Source organism: Rattus norvegicus, chromosome 4 (assembly GCF_036323735.1).
Source record: "Rattus norvegicus strain BN/NHsdMcwi chromosome 4, GRCr8, whole genome shotgun sequence".
Taxonomy (NCBI): domain Eukaryota; kingdom Metazoa; phylum Chordata; class Mammalia; order Rodentia; family Muridae; genus Rattus; species Rattus norvegicus.
Window position 1 is genome coordinate 156,605,404 of NC_086022.1, and position 14,718 is coordinate 156,620,121.

A 14,718-nucleotide genomic window follows, 5' to 3' on the forward strand; every position below is an offset into this window, starting at 1 on the left:
AACATTAATTTTATGAGGATGAGATGATAAATATCGCAATTTCTTTTTTTTTCTTTTTGTAAATTCCACCAAGATTAAAATGGCACATATATTTATTCAACAATTGTTATCTTATTTTAAATAAGCCCACATATTTTCTTCCACCTTTTTATTTTTATTTTTGCTTAGAGTATTTCTCTTTCAAAATGATTGACATTAACTTTGTGAAGAGGGTACATAGGAATAACTTTATGAAAGAAAAATAACTATTATACTTTCCACTTTATTTTTATATACAGTGATTGTTTTCTTTATAATGAGTCAGGTACTATTCATTTGTTCACTCTTATTTTAGAGGTTTCCCATTAAGATATACCACATTCACATCTGAAAGAAAGGACATGACATTGTTGTAGAGTTTGAACTTTTGAGGGAGGTTTTCTTTGCTTATTTATACACACGAACCTTTGTTGCATTTTTCCCCTTTCACGGCTTTTGAGAGAGAAGCTGTGAGTGGGAAAGCTAAAATGGGTCATCTTATCCTGCAGACAGTGGGGTGACTGCCACCAACCTCCAGCTCTGTACTCTCACTCACTTGTCACCTTGTTTGGAAATTCTACTTCACACCGAGGAGATTTGGAATAAAAATCTTCAAGTCTCAGTAACTTCTAAGATCAGGAGAAAAAAAAGACTGTTTATCTTTTAAAAGGAAGAACTTTTCAGAAGTAGCTCATGGTTAAGGCACAACTCTAGTTCTGGGCCATCAGCATCTCTGAAGGATCCAGTGCAGAATGGTCTCCCCTGTGACTGTGCTTCTGGCCCTAGGTGCTGAGGTATCTGAACTGATAGCCCTGAAGCTGCCATCAGACGTGGTAGAGGAATCTGCCAGAGCCTCTGTCACAGTTTTGGGTGAGTTCATTCCCTAGAGAATTTGGACATTAACTTTTGCTGTATTTCTTTTTTGTTCATATATTTGTGCATGTGTATATACACACACCCACACACTCACACACATATTTATATGTAGTTTGTATTTATACAGCAAAAATTGTTTTTACTTTAAAATTCTTAATTTTCTTAATTAAAACATAATTACATCATTTTCCACTTCCATTTCTTCCCTCTAACCCCTCCCATGGTTTCCCCTTGCACTCTCTCTTAAGATATTACCTCTTTTGTAAAAATTGTTTTGACATATACAGACACACTTTTAATATAATAATGTAACTTCTCAGTCCATATGGTGTTACTGTTCTATAAATATCTATTCAAAACAAAAGACAACAACAACAAAGTGTGGTAGTATATACCACAATCCCAACATTAAAAGCCTGAGGCAGGAGGATACATGCATAGTCTGTGGCCAGCCGAGGTTAAAATATACATGCATACATATATATATATACACAAATTCATCAAATTACAATTTTAATTTCTCTTCTTTGAACTGTTTCCAATAATTTCCAAATTCCAACAATTCCAATGTCCTGTCTGCACCCTTTGTAAAGGTACTCATTTTCTTAAACATGGCTAATTATTTATTTCGGATATAATCTTAAAGGTCATTATTTCCCATTTCTCCCATTTTCTAGGAGATATATTGGGTTCTGCCATGCAGAATACACAGGATCTCCTCAAGATGCCCTATGGCTGTGGAGAACAGAACATGGTTCTATTTGCTCCTAATATCTATGTCCTGGACTATCTGAATGAAACACAGCAGCTGACACAGGAGATCAAGACCAAGGCCATTGCCTATCTCAATACGGGTAGGTACTGAATGAGAGGGTGAAGGTTGGCAGTATTGTTTCAGTTGGCTTCTTCAATGAGGTTGAGTTATTTATCATTACAACTGCATATTATCCCACTAACACAATAGAAAACACCAGCACGGTTTATTTCATAGAAATAACTCTACTCTCCAACTTCTAATAACACGTTATGAACCCAGAGCATGCTTTAGATATGGCAAAACAGTTTTAAACAGGTACAAGAGAAGTCAAGCATTTTAATAATCTTTCTGGCTACCACAGATCCTCACCCTGCCATATTGTTTCACTAATCCCCACTCACAGGCTACCAAAGACAATTAAACTACAAGCACCGGGATGGCTCCTACAGCACCTTTGGGGATAAACCTGGCAGGAATCATGCCAATACCTGGTAAGGGGAAGCCCATGGCTTGAGTTCTTATTTTGAACAAGCTCTTTACATGTAGCACCCTAGTTATGTCAATAACAACTCTGTCAAGACATGTATTGTTGAAATTAGTGTGAATTGTATTAAACAAGTGCACCAATATTGGAGAATTAACAAGCAGAGAATCTGATATTCAGATATATGAATGTTAAATGTGTTCTTAAAAGTTATCCTGGTCATATTATATATAGCAACATTTTCTTTTCTAAGTTCCCCTAACCAAGAGTTTTAAAGGGATATAGTGAGCATATCACATGACTTCTAGATAAGCCGTATCGGCTTCACTTTTTATTATCTTTCTTGGATCATACTTACCTTGGGAGAGGATGGATTCATTTAGAGGGGAAAGAATTAAGGATAGAATGATGCAAAATTTTAGTTTTGCATTCCTAAGTAAAAGCAAACATAAAGTTACTGCATGTAACATGGACATGTGACGATACTGTCATCAATACGTAGCAAGAAACCTTCCAAAGGTCAAGAACCATCCCATGTTGTTTCATCTTCTCAAAAAGCCAAGAAAAACAAGTGTGTCAGAAATTTGTAGATTCTTTATTATGGCTAAGGCAAATTCTGGAGACCGGGAAGAGGGAATCTCCAGTGTCCACCAATTCCTGTTAGATACTTCTTTAGTGTCAGGAAGGGACTCTCAAGGCATGTTGATGTGATGGGGCTCTAAAATCATTGTAACAGCAAATATACAATCATTTCCACCTCACTCAGGCTCACAGCCTTTGTACTGAAGAGTTTTGCTCAGGCTCGAAAATATATCTTCATCGATGAAGTACACATCACCCAAGCCCTCTTATGGCTCTCTCAGCAGCAGAAGGACAATGGTTGTTTCAGGAGCTCCGGGTCACTGCTCAACAATGCCATGAAGGTGAGTATTCCAGAGCTAGTTCTGGTTTATCCATTATAAGATCTGTGAGCACAGAGATTGTAGGGCAGAAATTACAGGCAGAGCCACCAAAGAACAATAAGACCTAGACATTACCAAGAAAGAGAGAATAGAGTTCATATTGATTGTAATGTAATGTTTGGGGGTGGATATTAAAAAATGACAGGTTCCACAGCACAGCAGAATAAGAATAGCTAGTTAATAAAATTCCTAGAACTACTCAGATCACTTCTTCTTGCCCATTCACAGGGAGGAGTAGAAGATGAAGTCACCTTGTCTGCCTACATCACCATAGCTCTCCTGGAGATGTCTCTTCCTGTCACTGTAGGTGCCACTTCCTTCCATATCAAAGGATGGTTCTGAGTGCAACAAAACTCTCTGGCCTGTTGTCTGAGACTTGAGCTTCCTAAACAGCATGTGTCTGTTTCCCTTCTATGCAGTGCAAATGCTTCCCAAACCCATTTGCTCCAGCAGAGAGGAAAGGTTTGCATTTTCTGAGGGCTGTATCTATGCTGTTTCTCTCCTTTAGCCATTTTCACTCCCTAAAGAATCCTAAAGGCATGGCTAATACCAGATAAATACTTAATGGTAAACTATTTAATTTTTTACTTTTAAGAATTTCATAAATGCATCTACAATCACATAAATCATATCTACCCCATTCCGTTTCCTCCCTCCAACTTCCCCTGCCTTATCCTCTTCAACTCATCCCTTCCCACATCATGCCTGTTTTTTGAAAAATATAACTGCAAAATCCAGTTAGTGCCGCTAATATGTTCATGGGTGTGGATCCACACATGGGGCTCTGATGGGAGGCTGCATTCTTGAGAAATAATGATTCCCTCTTCCTCTAGAAACTACCAAATGCCACGAGAGCCAAAGTAGAGGGTGGGATATGGAGAACACCTGCCCCATCTCTGCCAGAATTTTGACTGGCTTGATCATGTGTCTTGTGCAGGTAGCCCCAGCTACTGCAAGCTCATGAATGTAATAGCCACACCATCTTCAGAAGCGAGCATGTCATAACACTCCTCCCCATCCTGTGGCTGTTACATTCTTTCTGCCTCTTCTGTGATATTTCCTGGGCCTTGGTTAGCTGCTGCTTCTTCCCTGCCTGTCTAAGAATGAATTGGAAACCCTTCTTATCGCCAGGTCTACTCTGTCTGCTCACCTGGGAATGTCAGCACCTTTCCTCACATTGCTGTCTCCTTTCTGCTCCCCGATCACAGCATCCTGTTGTCCGCAATGCCCTCTTTTGCCTGGACACAGCCTGGAAGTCAGCAAGGGGAGGAGCTGGTGGCAGCCATGTCTACACTAAGGCGCTGTTGGCCTATGCATTTGCCCTTGCTGGTAACCAGGACACGAAGAAGGAGATCCTGAAATCACTCGATGAGGAGGCTGTAAAAGAAGGTGAGTGCATCTGAGGCCATTCTCCTGCTAACATGTTGTGTATCAAAACCATACTGCAGAATTTCCCTGCTCTGCCTTTTGTAATCTGTCCTCTCTGCTACCCATCATCTATTATCTAGATGTATCTATCTATTCCAAGTAGAATTTACTTTTAAAATCTAGGACTTTTAGAAGTGAAATCACACATCAAAAACTAAGAAGCATCAGGTGTAGCAGTGAGAAGCTCAGTGTTGGAGATTTGTTCCAAAATGAAGTATTCATGTGAAGCTGGGCAAGCCATCCAGTCACTGATGGTTCCGCTCCTTCATCTGCAAACAACTCTGTTCCCCCTGGAGTTGTCGAATAGAATAGTAACGAATAGTAAATGTGAAGACAGTGGGGTCTGTGGCCCGGTGGTGAATGTTACAAGAGAATAGCTGTCATTACCTACTACTAAGATGTCACTTCCTAATCTAAACCTGACCCTTACTTGGTGACCTCGTGAGAAAGTTCTGGTGTTTTATTCATTACACAAGTTAGTCATGTTGATCGGTCTTTTTTATTCTCAGGTAATAGTTTTCCATGTGTCGCAGCTTATATGACAAGTTAAAGAGACAGAAAATACAACGCACATATCCAGTGAACTTGTCTTTCTTCTTTGCTAGTGTCATTTAATGTTCTTAATACATTGAGAAATATTTCAGTTGTTGCAAAAGGCATAAAGAATAATTAGAAAATACCAGAGTAACTCATTCCCAGTGTAAAAACTAAAGTATTCTCAGTGCATAAAAAAAACTCATGTGTCATTTACACCTCTAGAGATTAACATTATCTTAAATTCATTATCATGATTTCTACTTATATGTATATATGCGATATATATCTATGTATTTCTTGCATATGTATCCATAAATAATATTTTAAGTTTTTAAAGTGTCTAGCTTTATGTATGTAGTATCATACCCATTGATATCTCACAGCTTGTTTTCCTCTTGATTTTTAGGTGTAAGATTATAGTAATGAACCTCCCTTGCAATAGCTATTGATTTTCATCCTTCGTCTTCTATTTGTTAGACAAAGTCCTGCTAGGTAGCCTCAGCTAGCCTCAAAGTCACAGCTGTCCCACCTCAGTCCAAACCCAAGTACTGGGATTACAGATGTGTGGCACTGTGTTAGACTTCTTGACTGCTAACACAGCAGTAGATGCACAGGTGCCAGTCTCTGTGCGCGCACCAGTTTCCTCCAAGTTAGACTTCTAGTAGCACAATGAATGACTCATTGTAGACGAGACGTTTATTTTCTTTGCTGACTATTGCCAAGTTGCTCTCAAAGAAAAACTGACTTTCTGTGACAATCCTTGTCAGTCCTACTCCTTAACGGCCGTATCAGCTGTTTTAAAGACCACAGTAATTTTTTTGACAATCTAATGAGTATACATTTTTTAATCATTCCATGTGCTTTGTGATAGTCACAAGAGCCTCCTCAGGAAGGGCTTTACAAGATATCTAATACATTCTGGTTAAGCTCTAGATCCTGTCTGAAGCAGACAATACCCTCAGCCTATGAGAAAACTTTCTCCCATCACACAACTGTAGTAACTGTCTTAAGTCGTAAGTGGTTAAAGGGCCTGTCACTCTTCCAACACCACCCTACATTGGCTGGATTGAAATGTTGACTTCCCATTTACACCTAAGGACCGTTATCTCTCTCTCTTTTTTTTTTTGTCTACATATTGTGTTTAATTTCCAAATGAAGCAGAAACAAGGTTATAATTATATCTAACATGATATGACCATTCCCCATGCAATCATAAATCCAACTATCTTATATATAACCACAGACATCTTTTTTTTGGAATTGTAAAACCTTTTTTATTTATTTGTTCATTTATTATTAAACATGGTCTCACCGTATGGGCTAGGCTTGTCTGGAACTTGAATGTAGCTCTTGATGCCATCAAACACATTGCATTTCTCCTGCTTCAGCCACTCTAGTGCTAGACTCACAAATATAAGCTATGTGACTCACACAGTAATTCTAGCTAACCTTTTGTGGAGCAGCCAAACTGTCTTCCATCACAAATGAATCATTTTATAGTTCCATCAGCAGGATACGGGATTCCAATTTCCCTACATCCTCAACAACATGTTTTTTACCTTTTAATTATAGTCATCCTGGTGGTTGGGAAAGTGGTTTCTCCCTGTGGTATTCATTTGCATTTCTCTAATGACTAATAATGTGGAACATCTTTTCATGTGTTTTGGCTTTTTCTTTAATTTTAATTTTTTACAGTTTTGGGGAAATGTCTACACAAGTCCTTTGGTCATTTTTATTTGAATTGTTTGTCTTTTTGACCCCCCTCAAACATATGATTTGTGGATGTTTTTATTAAGTTTGAAGGCTGGCTTTTTATTTTCTTGATAATATCCTTAAAAGTATAAGAGTTAGTTTTATTTCTTCTTTTGGTTTCTTTTTTTTTTAGCTGATTCTTTGCATTGTTTTCTTTCTTTCTTTTCTTTCTTTCTTTCTTTTTTTTTTATTAACTTGAGTATTTCTTAAGAATGACCTTTGAAGAGCTGTCCTCACTTTAGCTCACTTTAACTCTGTCTTGGATACTTCCAAGCAATTAAGTGCAAATATTTAATCACTCATACGCATCCTTTTTCCACCTCCAGAAGATTCTGTCCACTGGACCAGACCTCAGAAACCCAGCGTGTCAGTGGCCCTCTGGTACCAACCCCAGGCTCCCTCGGCTGAGGTAGAGATGACTGCATATGTGCTCCTGGCTTATCTTACCACTGAGCCAGCTCCAACCCAAGAGGACCTAACGGCTGCCATGCTCATCGTGAAGTGGCTCACAAAGCAGCAGAATTCCCACGGTGGCTTCTCTTCCACCCAGGTAAGTGATTGGCTAGAGCATTTTACTTCATCTTTAGTTAGTGAAAGGTTTGCTGACTAAAAACACACATGAGAAGAAAACAATGAAGGTAACTTGGAGGATTATTCAGATACAGAGATAATAAAAAGCAATTCAAAGACAGCTAAAGAAGAATTCTTAAACTCTGACACTCTACCTCAGTCTTGCATTACCATGGTCTCCTGTTGCTGTAAAATTATAAAAAATAAAAGGCTGTCTTTTACCCCACACTAGGTCTGGCACTGCAGTGCCCCAAGATATCTGGTAGACATCTTCATCTCAGTCAGCAAAGTCTCTCACTCATTTTGCTCTATCTCATATCACACTGCTGATGGCTTCTCTCTGAGCCTGGCAACAATCTCTCTACCTATCCAGTCCCAAGGCAGGTTGCCACCCCATACACATGTCTCCAGCTACCATATACTATCTTGGACTTAAATCACCACATGAAAGAACACACAGCACAATAACCTCTGATCCAATTGATAACATATAATTTGCTCATCTAGACACACAAATCCCTGTACACATCCATTCCTTATGAATATTCATAACAAACTGTAAAGGTGCAGAGAAGAATCTTAACATCTGCCTCCATGTTCTCACGGCCACTTCTCTCTCGTTCTAGTCTTCTCCTCTCTCTAAAACTTTTCTCCCACCCATCCTTCCTTCTTATCCAATGACAGGCCTCATTCTATCGTGTACCTAACTTCACCTGTGTGACATCATCCTACAGTCTCCTAGTTTCAACAACAAATCTATGTGTCCACAGCAGGACACCTATTGTTCTTCTTGAAGGCTAAGATTCTCTTTTGAGCTGTTCATAGGAACCCTAACTCAACCCTATTTCCTTACAAATGTGTCCATTTGTAGGCCTATATTTAAACCAGACACTTTTGATGGTCTCCAGATGCCTCTTAGTATACAAAAATATGTTTACTCAAGCTCAACTCTATATTCGTACACCTAAACAATTCATCAGCATGTGCCCAGGAAGATGCTTTATTCTCAGAGACATATGTTAGCATATGTCCTCTGTAAGTGAAAGGAGGGTATAGAGAAATATAACCTTGTCTTTTTCTATTGTGTTAAAAAATAAGATTATTTTCCCCACATGAATAAAAAATGAGTTATTTTATTAAAAATGTTTTATTTATCTCTTAGAAATCTATTATTTAAATATTCCCTCACAGCTCATGCCAGCAGCATTGAGAATGTGTGTAGCAAGGGGGAGTTGAGCACAGGTGGTATTTGCTGAGCTGGGAGAGCCAAGTCAGAACAGCAATACGTCAGGGATTTGTTTATAAGACTCTGCTTCCTTTGGAGAAAGCCTGACTCTGAGCACAGTTATAAAAGGCCTCGGCTTCTCATCAGCAGAGAAGTGTTTAATTTGGGAAGGGAACCAGACTAAGTTTTGGCTAGGAAACAGCAGATAGGATCACAATGGTCAAAGTGACATCATAAGTAAAGACCTAATGCCAAGAAAGCACTCCATTCCCATTTACATATATTTTCGACATCCCATATCACAAAACTTTATACAGGGGGAGATCAAAATTAATTTGCTGACTTATTTGTAGGATGTACAACTCAGGGCATATAGGTGATGCTATGATCCTGTTATCCACCTGAAGGTTATAATCAATCTTTAAATCTTAAATATCTACATGAGGACGATACAAAATTAGGAAACTAAACCCCGTGTGACTGCTAACAGATGTTGGAAAATAGGAGTTTTCATACCTATATTAGTGTCTTGTCTTTTTCGTTCATAACAAAATACATGAGAGTAGTTCTACAAAGCAAGGAGGCTATGTTTTGCTTTTTTTTTTTTTTTTTTTTTTCCGGAGCTGAGGACCGAACCCAGGGCCTTGCACTTGCTAGGCAAGCGCTCCACTGTGTTTTGCTTTTGAGAGTCCAGAGAGCATATGAACATTTGAAATAAGGTTCTGGTGTGGGCTGCTTTGCCTGGTGGCTTTCCCACCTTACAGTGGATAGCCATGGAGGGAGCATATTTGGGAACATGATACCCTATTTGAAAGCAGGAAGCCAGAGATCTGGATAGGTGAGGATTGTCCTTTTTATGACAACCTACTCACAAGAGCTACCTGGGATTCCCACCAGAACAGAATCCCTTCCAGGATCCACGCTGCCAGTGACTTAAGGACCACTGCATTAGTTCCTTTCTTATTGCTGTGATAAAACGCCACAACCAAGGCAACTTACAGAAGGCAAGGGTTGTTTGGCTTATAGTTCCAAACAGGTAAGAGTCTGTCTCTTGGTGAGGAAGAGGAAGAGGAAAAGGAAGCGTGATGGCACAGGGCAGATGTGGTGGCAGGAGCTAGACACCAAGGAACCACATTTTGAACATGAAGCATGGAGCAGAAAGCCAAGTGACATTAATGCAGGGTTTTTTTTACTCTGGAAACCCACCCCCAGTGGCATACTTTCCCTCCAGCAAGGCCACCATCTAAAATTCCCCACAGAGTGTCACCAACAGGGAAATGCACAAGTGTTCAACTACATGATTCTATGTGAGACATTTTCAGTGAAACTAGAACAGTCTTCTACTGATATTTTCATCCAAAAGTATCACTGTAGGGCCTAAGCATCAGAGCTCTGGGCAACCAATCACTAAAGGATGTGGCCATCCCTGAATGAGTTATCCTCTTCTTTCAGGACACTGTAGTGGCTCTCCACGCTTTGTCCAAATACGGGTCCGCCACTTTCACAAGAGCTAAGAAAGCTGCACAGGTGACCATCCATTCTTCGGGCACATTTTCTACAAAATTCCAAGTCAACAACAACAACCAATTATTACTCCAGAGAGTCACATTGCCGACTGTGCCTGGGGATTACACCGTGAAGGTGACAGGAGAAGGCTGTGTCTATCTCCAGGTGAGACTTGGGTAAAGTAGGAGGGTCCCAGGAATCGCTCTTCCTGTAAAAAGCCAGAACTCAGGCGAGCAAATGAACAAGTCAGAAAAAGAGGAGGGAGCCGAGGGGAATCCTGAGGAAAGGAGAAAAACAGATGCCTATCTTAAATGTGCCACAGACATCCTTGAAATACAGTGTTCTCCCGAGAGAGGAGGAGTTCCCCTTCACTGTGGTGGTGCAGACTCTGCCTGGGACATGTGAGGATCCCAAAGCTCACACCAGCTTCCAGATCTCACTCAACATCAGGTAAGACCAAGTTTCATAATCTGGGGAAAACAACCCAGCTTTTTACCAGAGCTGATCACTAAACAAAGCTGTTGGGTAGCAAATATCCGGATCTGTTTCAGAAATAAGGTATTAAGTTGGTAAAATCGAGTTTCTCAGCAACGGAGCTGTGTTGCCTGTTCTCTACCTTCAGAAGTTAATTCCCTTGAATCTTCACTTACTCCTGATAATAGATTAATGAATAGTACCATCCTTTGTCTATTACTTGAATTCCTTCTATGTAATGAGATCCTTTAGTAATCTTGGTCTTTACAGAAAAAAATTCTGGGAAGATTTAAATGAAAGGAAGTAGTGGCTTTTCCATTGTAATTCTACTATCAATAAGTAAATCTAGTCACATACGGTATAATACGTTTGGAAAACAGCATGCATGTATACAGCAGGAATCAAGTGGCCACAGAACTCACAAACACTCGGCTTGCTGCTCTACCCAGGAAACTCTGGTGATAAAGTGAGGATAACAGGAAACCCAGAACAGATTAGAACCCTCTAGGGCCTGTCACCTGTCTAGGCTTCCTTAAGAACACAGACCTGAGACCACAGGCTTGAATTCTGGTTCCAGATCTGGTTTCTATGGGTTTACTCAATTCTGTACAAATTCTAATGCACACCAGGTTTTTCAGGATCCTTGGAAAGTCTTATGTGTACTTCATAGAACCATACAGTATACACTATGCAGACAGAGAAAAAGACTTTACTGATTTGGGAAAACCTAACTCTTCCTTTCCTGAACCTTCAGTTACACTGGAAGCCGTTCTGAATCCAACATGGCAATTGCTGACGTGAAGATGGTGTCCGGCTTCATCCCCTTGAAACCAACAGTGAAAATGGTATGCTCACTATAAGGCCAGGATAGCACAGTTCATTTTATATGTTATGCATCTCCAGATCAAGATAATATTTATTAAAATACTGTTACATTAACTCTTAAAAGATGTATGCCTGGTCCAAACAAAGTGTGATTGTGCTTGTATATGTATCACTGTCTGTATCGTGGCTACTGGGGAAACTTGTTAAGTTTCCTTTTATTTCTTTATGCTAATTAAAATATAGTTACATCATTTCCCCCTCTCCCTTTCTTTCTTCTGTCTCCCATGCTCCCCTCTTACTCACTCTCAAATTCATGGCTTCTTTTTCTTAATTATCATTACATATGTGTACATGTCCCTATATGGGTGTATATGTATACTATGCAAGCACATAACTATACAATACAACTTGCTGAGTCCATTTCTTGTTACTCATATGTATAGATTCAGAGTTGACCATTCAGTGATGGATAACCCCTTTCTTCAGATAAATCAACTTTACATGTGTGTTCCTATGACATACCAATAGCATGTGCCCTTTATCCAAATTACCTCTCATTTTTACTTTTACTTTTTCATGTAAAAGGAACCTTTGAAGAAATTCTACCCTCAGGATATTTTGATAATAGATATTTTCATTCTTTTTCCTGAATTCTCCAGGAATGCTTAACATTTGTGGTGTCTCCATTTTCTTTAGCTTGAAAGATCTGTGCATGTGAGCCGAACAGAAGTCAGCAATAACCATGTCTTGATTTACCTGGATAAGGTGAGACCCCCGACTGTCTATGTGGAAAGCACATATATAATCGTCCTCTAGAAACTATCTGGGAAGTGTGTGTCTATATTTTAGAGTCGTGGCCTCTGTGCTAGAGACATGAGATTTCTAGTATCACAATGGCTCTCCTCTCTTTGGAGTTATTTCACCTGAGCCTGTAGGTGGACTATACTCCTGGCGTATGAATACTTCTGCAATATAATCCAGGGATGTGAATACTTCCAAGCCTGAAAGACAGTCTCCCCAACAGGTTTTTATTATAGCAACCAGTTAGCTGGGAGATACTGAATAATGCAAGGAAGATAAATAATAATGCATAATTATGATTAGTCAGTCATTACATCATCATCTTCATCAACAGTTGAAGAGGGGACAATACCGTGAATCTCAGCTGGCCCTTGGGCCTCGTGATAGTAAAGCTGCAGTCCATCCATGGACCAATAATTGAAAAGATGGGAACAGTAGCCGAATTATTCAAACTTCTATTGATAGGAATTTTGCTGACACAGCAACAGTGACTTGATTTTTATAGAATTCTTTGGGTCTGCGTCTGTATTTTTACAAGATGGAAAGGCAAAACTGCTGAACCTCTGAAGTTTAAGAGAAGATATAATAGATAGTAAAACTGATATTATGTATAGATCCCTCCATGAACAGAGCCATGTGCTGGCATTGATTAAGGCAGTTGTTCCCAGGCTGGAGAGATGGCTCAGCGGTTAAGAGCACCGACTGCTCTTCCAGAGGTCCTGAGTTCAAATCCCAGCAACCACATGGTGGCTTACAACTATCTGTAATGAATCTGGTGCCCTCTTCTGACCTGCAGGCAGAACATATTAAATAAATAAATGTTTTGTTTTGTTTTGTTTTTTTGAAAAAGGCAGTAGTTCCCAAACTGTGGGTCAAAACACCTTTTGGGAGGGATCGGGGGAGAATCCATATCAGTTATCCAGGATATCAGATATTTACATTACAATCATAGCAGTAACAAAATTACAGTTAAGTAGCAACAAAATATTGAGGAACTATACTAAAGGGTTGAAACATTAAGATGGTTTCAAACCCTGGATTAAAGTGTAGGAACTTGCTAAGTTATATTAGTCATTTAAGAAGTAATTTTTGGCAATATTCCATTTACTCTGGGTGTTTTCTATACCAAGCACAATATTGTCAGCTGATAAAAAATCTCTGACCCATAAAACCACAATTAATTTCAACATGAAAAGTTCCAGGATGTCACTTAGCCCCTTTTGATTTCCAGGTGTCAAATCAGACGGTGAACTTGTCCTTCACGGTTCAGCAAGATATTCCAATAAGAGACCTGAAGCCAGCCGTAGTGAAAGTCTACGATTACTATGAGAAAGGTGAGAGAGAGCAGCCTGAACAGAGACATTCAATTCCCAATACCGAAACTTAGACTTGGAATGAGCCAGGCTGCCAAGTAACACTGGCTTCTTATTACTTCCTGTTGTGTCCTTCGGGTTTGACACCTGCCCCTTTCATCTCCTTACTTCTGTGGAAGAAAGCACATTTTAAAACCATCAACCAGAGAAACCAACTAACCACAGAGTTTAACTTTTTGTCAGATAAGGATGTACAACCACCGACTGTCAGGAGTCCGGGGTGAAATGTGGCTCACTGTAGCTGGAAGGCTACCCAGAGCAGCAAGCAGAGGATTAGGGAAATGACGTGGGCATTTCTGGTGCAAACACAGATGCCCAGAGTGACATCACATAATGCGTTTGTTTCTGTTTTCTCTTTTACTTAGATGAGTTTGCAGTTGCAAAATACAGCGCTCCCTGCAGCACAGGTAAGTAGCTCATATTATTTTAAAGGGCTTCCAGAATCCCTCTAGCTTGTGTCCCAAATTTCCTCCTCCATACACTTCTAGGTAAATACTCTCCTTTAGGAATCATTTTGCTTAGATTGCATATTATTATAGCAAAATGTATGCTTTCGGGGAGGTGTGATGCCTCTTAAACCCTCAGCTAGTTTGCTGCACAGTCTATTGGGTAATTAGCTGTTGTGGGTCTCAGCTACTCCTGTATTCATTGGGTTGTTGTAGACACTATGCGGTTCAGACTTAGAGGGGATGATTTGTTCATGCAAACCCATGCCTACCTTAATTTTCTCTTCTTTCCACTACCACAGATTATGGAAATGCCTGAGGACGCAGTGAATAAGAAGTGTTTCGCCAGAGCCCTGACCTCAGGACTTCCCAAGAAAAACAGTGTATTTGTATTTCCAGAGATTTGATCAATAAACCATTTTTTTCATATCTACCCATCACCATTCCCTCATTAATTCAGTCATCATTTTTTTACATTTTCATGCTTCCACATCTAGTACTCAATAAAAACTGATGAAAATCAGGAATGGAAGGAATTTTAGAATACCAAAAGGTATTGGTTTCAGTGGGATTTATGGATGGGGGATGGGTCAAAAAGTATTGGATCACAGCTCAGAGAGAGTAAAGCATGTTCAGTTATAGAGATACCTCAAGGAAGAGCCAAAGAGTGAATGCTTATGAGCC

At 39.7% G+C, this 14,718-nt stretch overlaps 1 protein-coding gene across 1 annotated transcript in view; it reads left to right on the forward strand.

The window, feature by feature from the left end:
• A2m (alpha-2-macroglobulin) overlaps window positions 1-14,467 on the forward strand; it is a 49,708-nt gene extending 35,241 nt beyond the window's left edge. The window contains exons 23-36 of the mRNA NM_012488.2: window positions 805-888; window positions 1,572-1,748; window positions 2,055-2,142; window positions 2,902-3,058; window positions 3,326-3,400; window positions 4,306-4,486; window positions 7,141-7,364; window positions 10,062-10,280; window positions 10,438-10,565; window positions 11,344-11,434; window positions 12,111-12,179; window positions 13,447-13,549; window positions 13,954-13,995; window positions 14,337-14,467. Of these exons, the coding sequence (NP_036620.2) occupies window positions 805-888; window positions 1,572-1,748; window positions 2,055-2,142; window positions 2,902-3,058; window positions 3,326-3,400; window positions 4,306-4,486; window positions 7,141-7,364; window positions 10,062-10,280; window positions 10,438-10,565; window positions 11,344-11,434; window positions 12,111-12,179; window positions 13,447-13,549; window positions 13,954-13,995; window positions 14,337-14,353 (1,655 nt within the window). The 3' untranslated portion in view covers window positions 14,354-14,467. The remainder of the gene's footprint in view (window positions 1-804; window positions 889-1,571; window positions 1,749-2,054; window positions 2,143-2,901; window positions 3,059-3,325; window positions 3,401-4,305; window positions 4,487-7,140; window positions 7,365-10,061; window positions 10,281-10,437; window positions 10,566-11,343; window positions 11,435-12,110; window positions 12,180-13,446; window positions 13,550-13,953; window positions 13,996-14,336) is intronic.
• The last annotated feature ends 251 nt before the right edge of the window (window positions 14,468-14,718 follow it).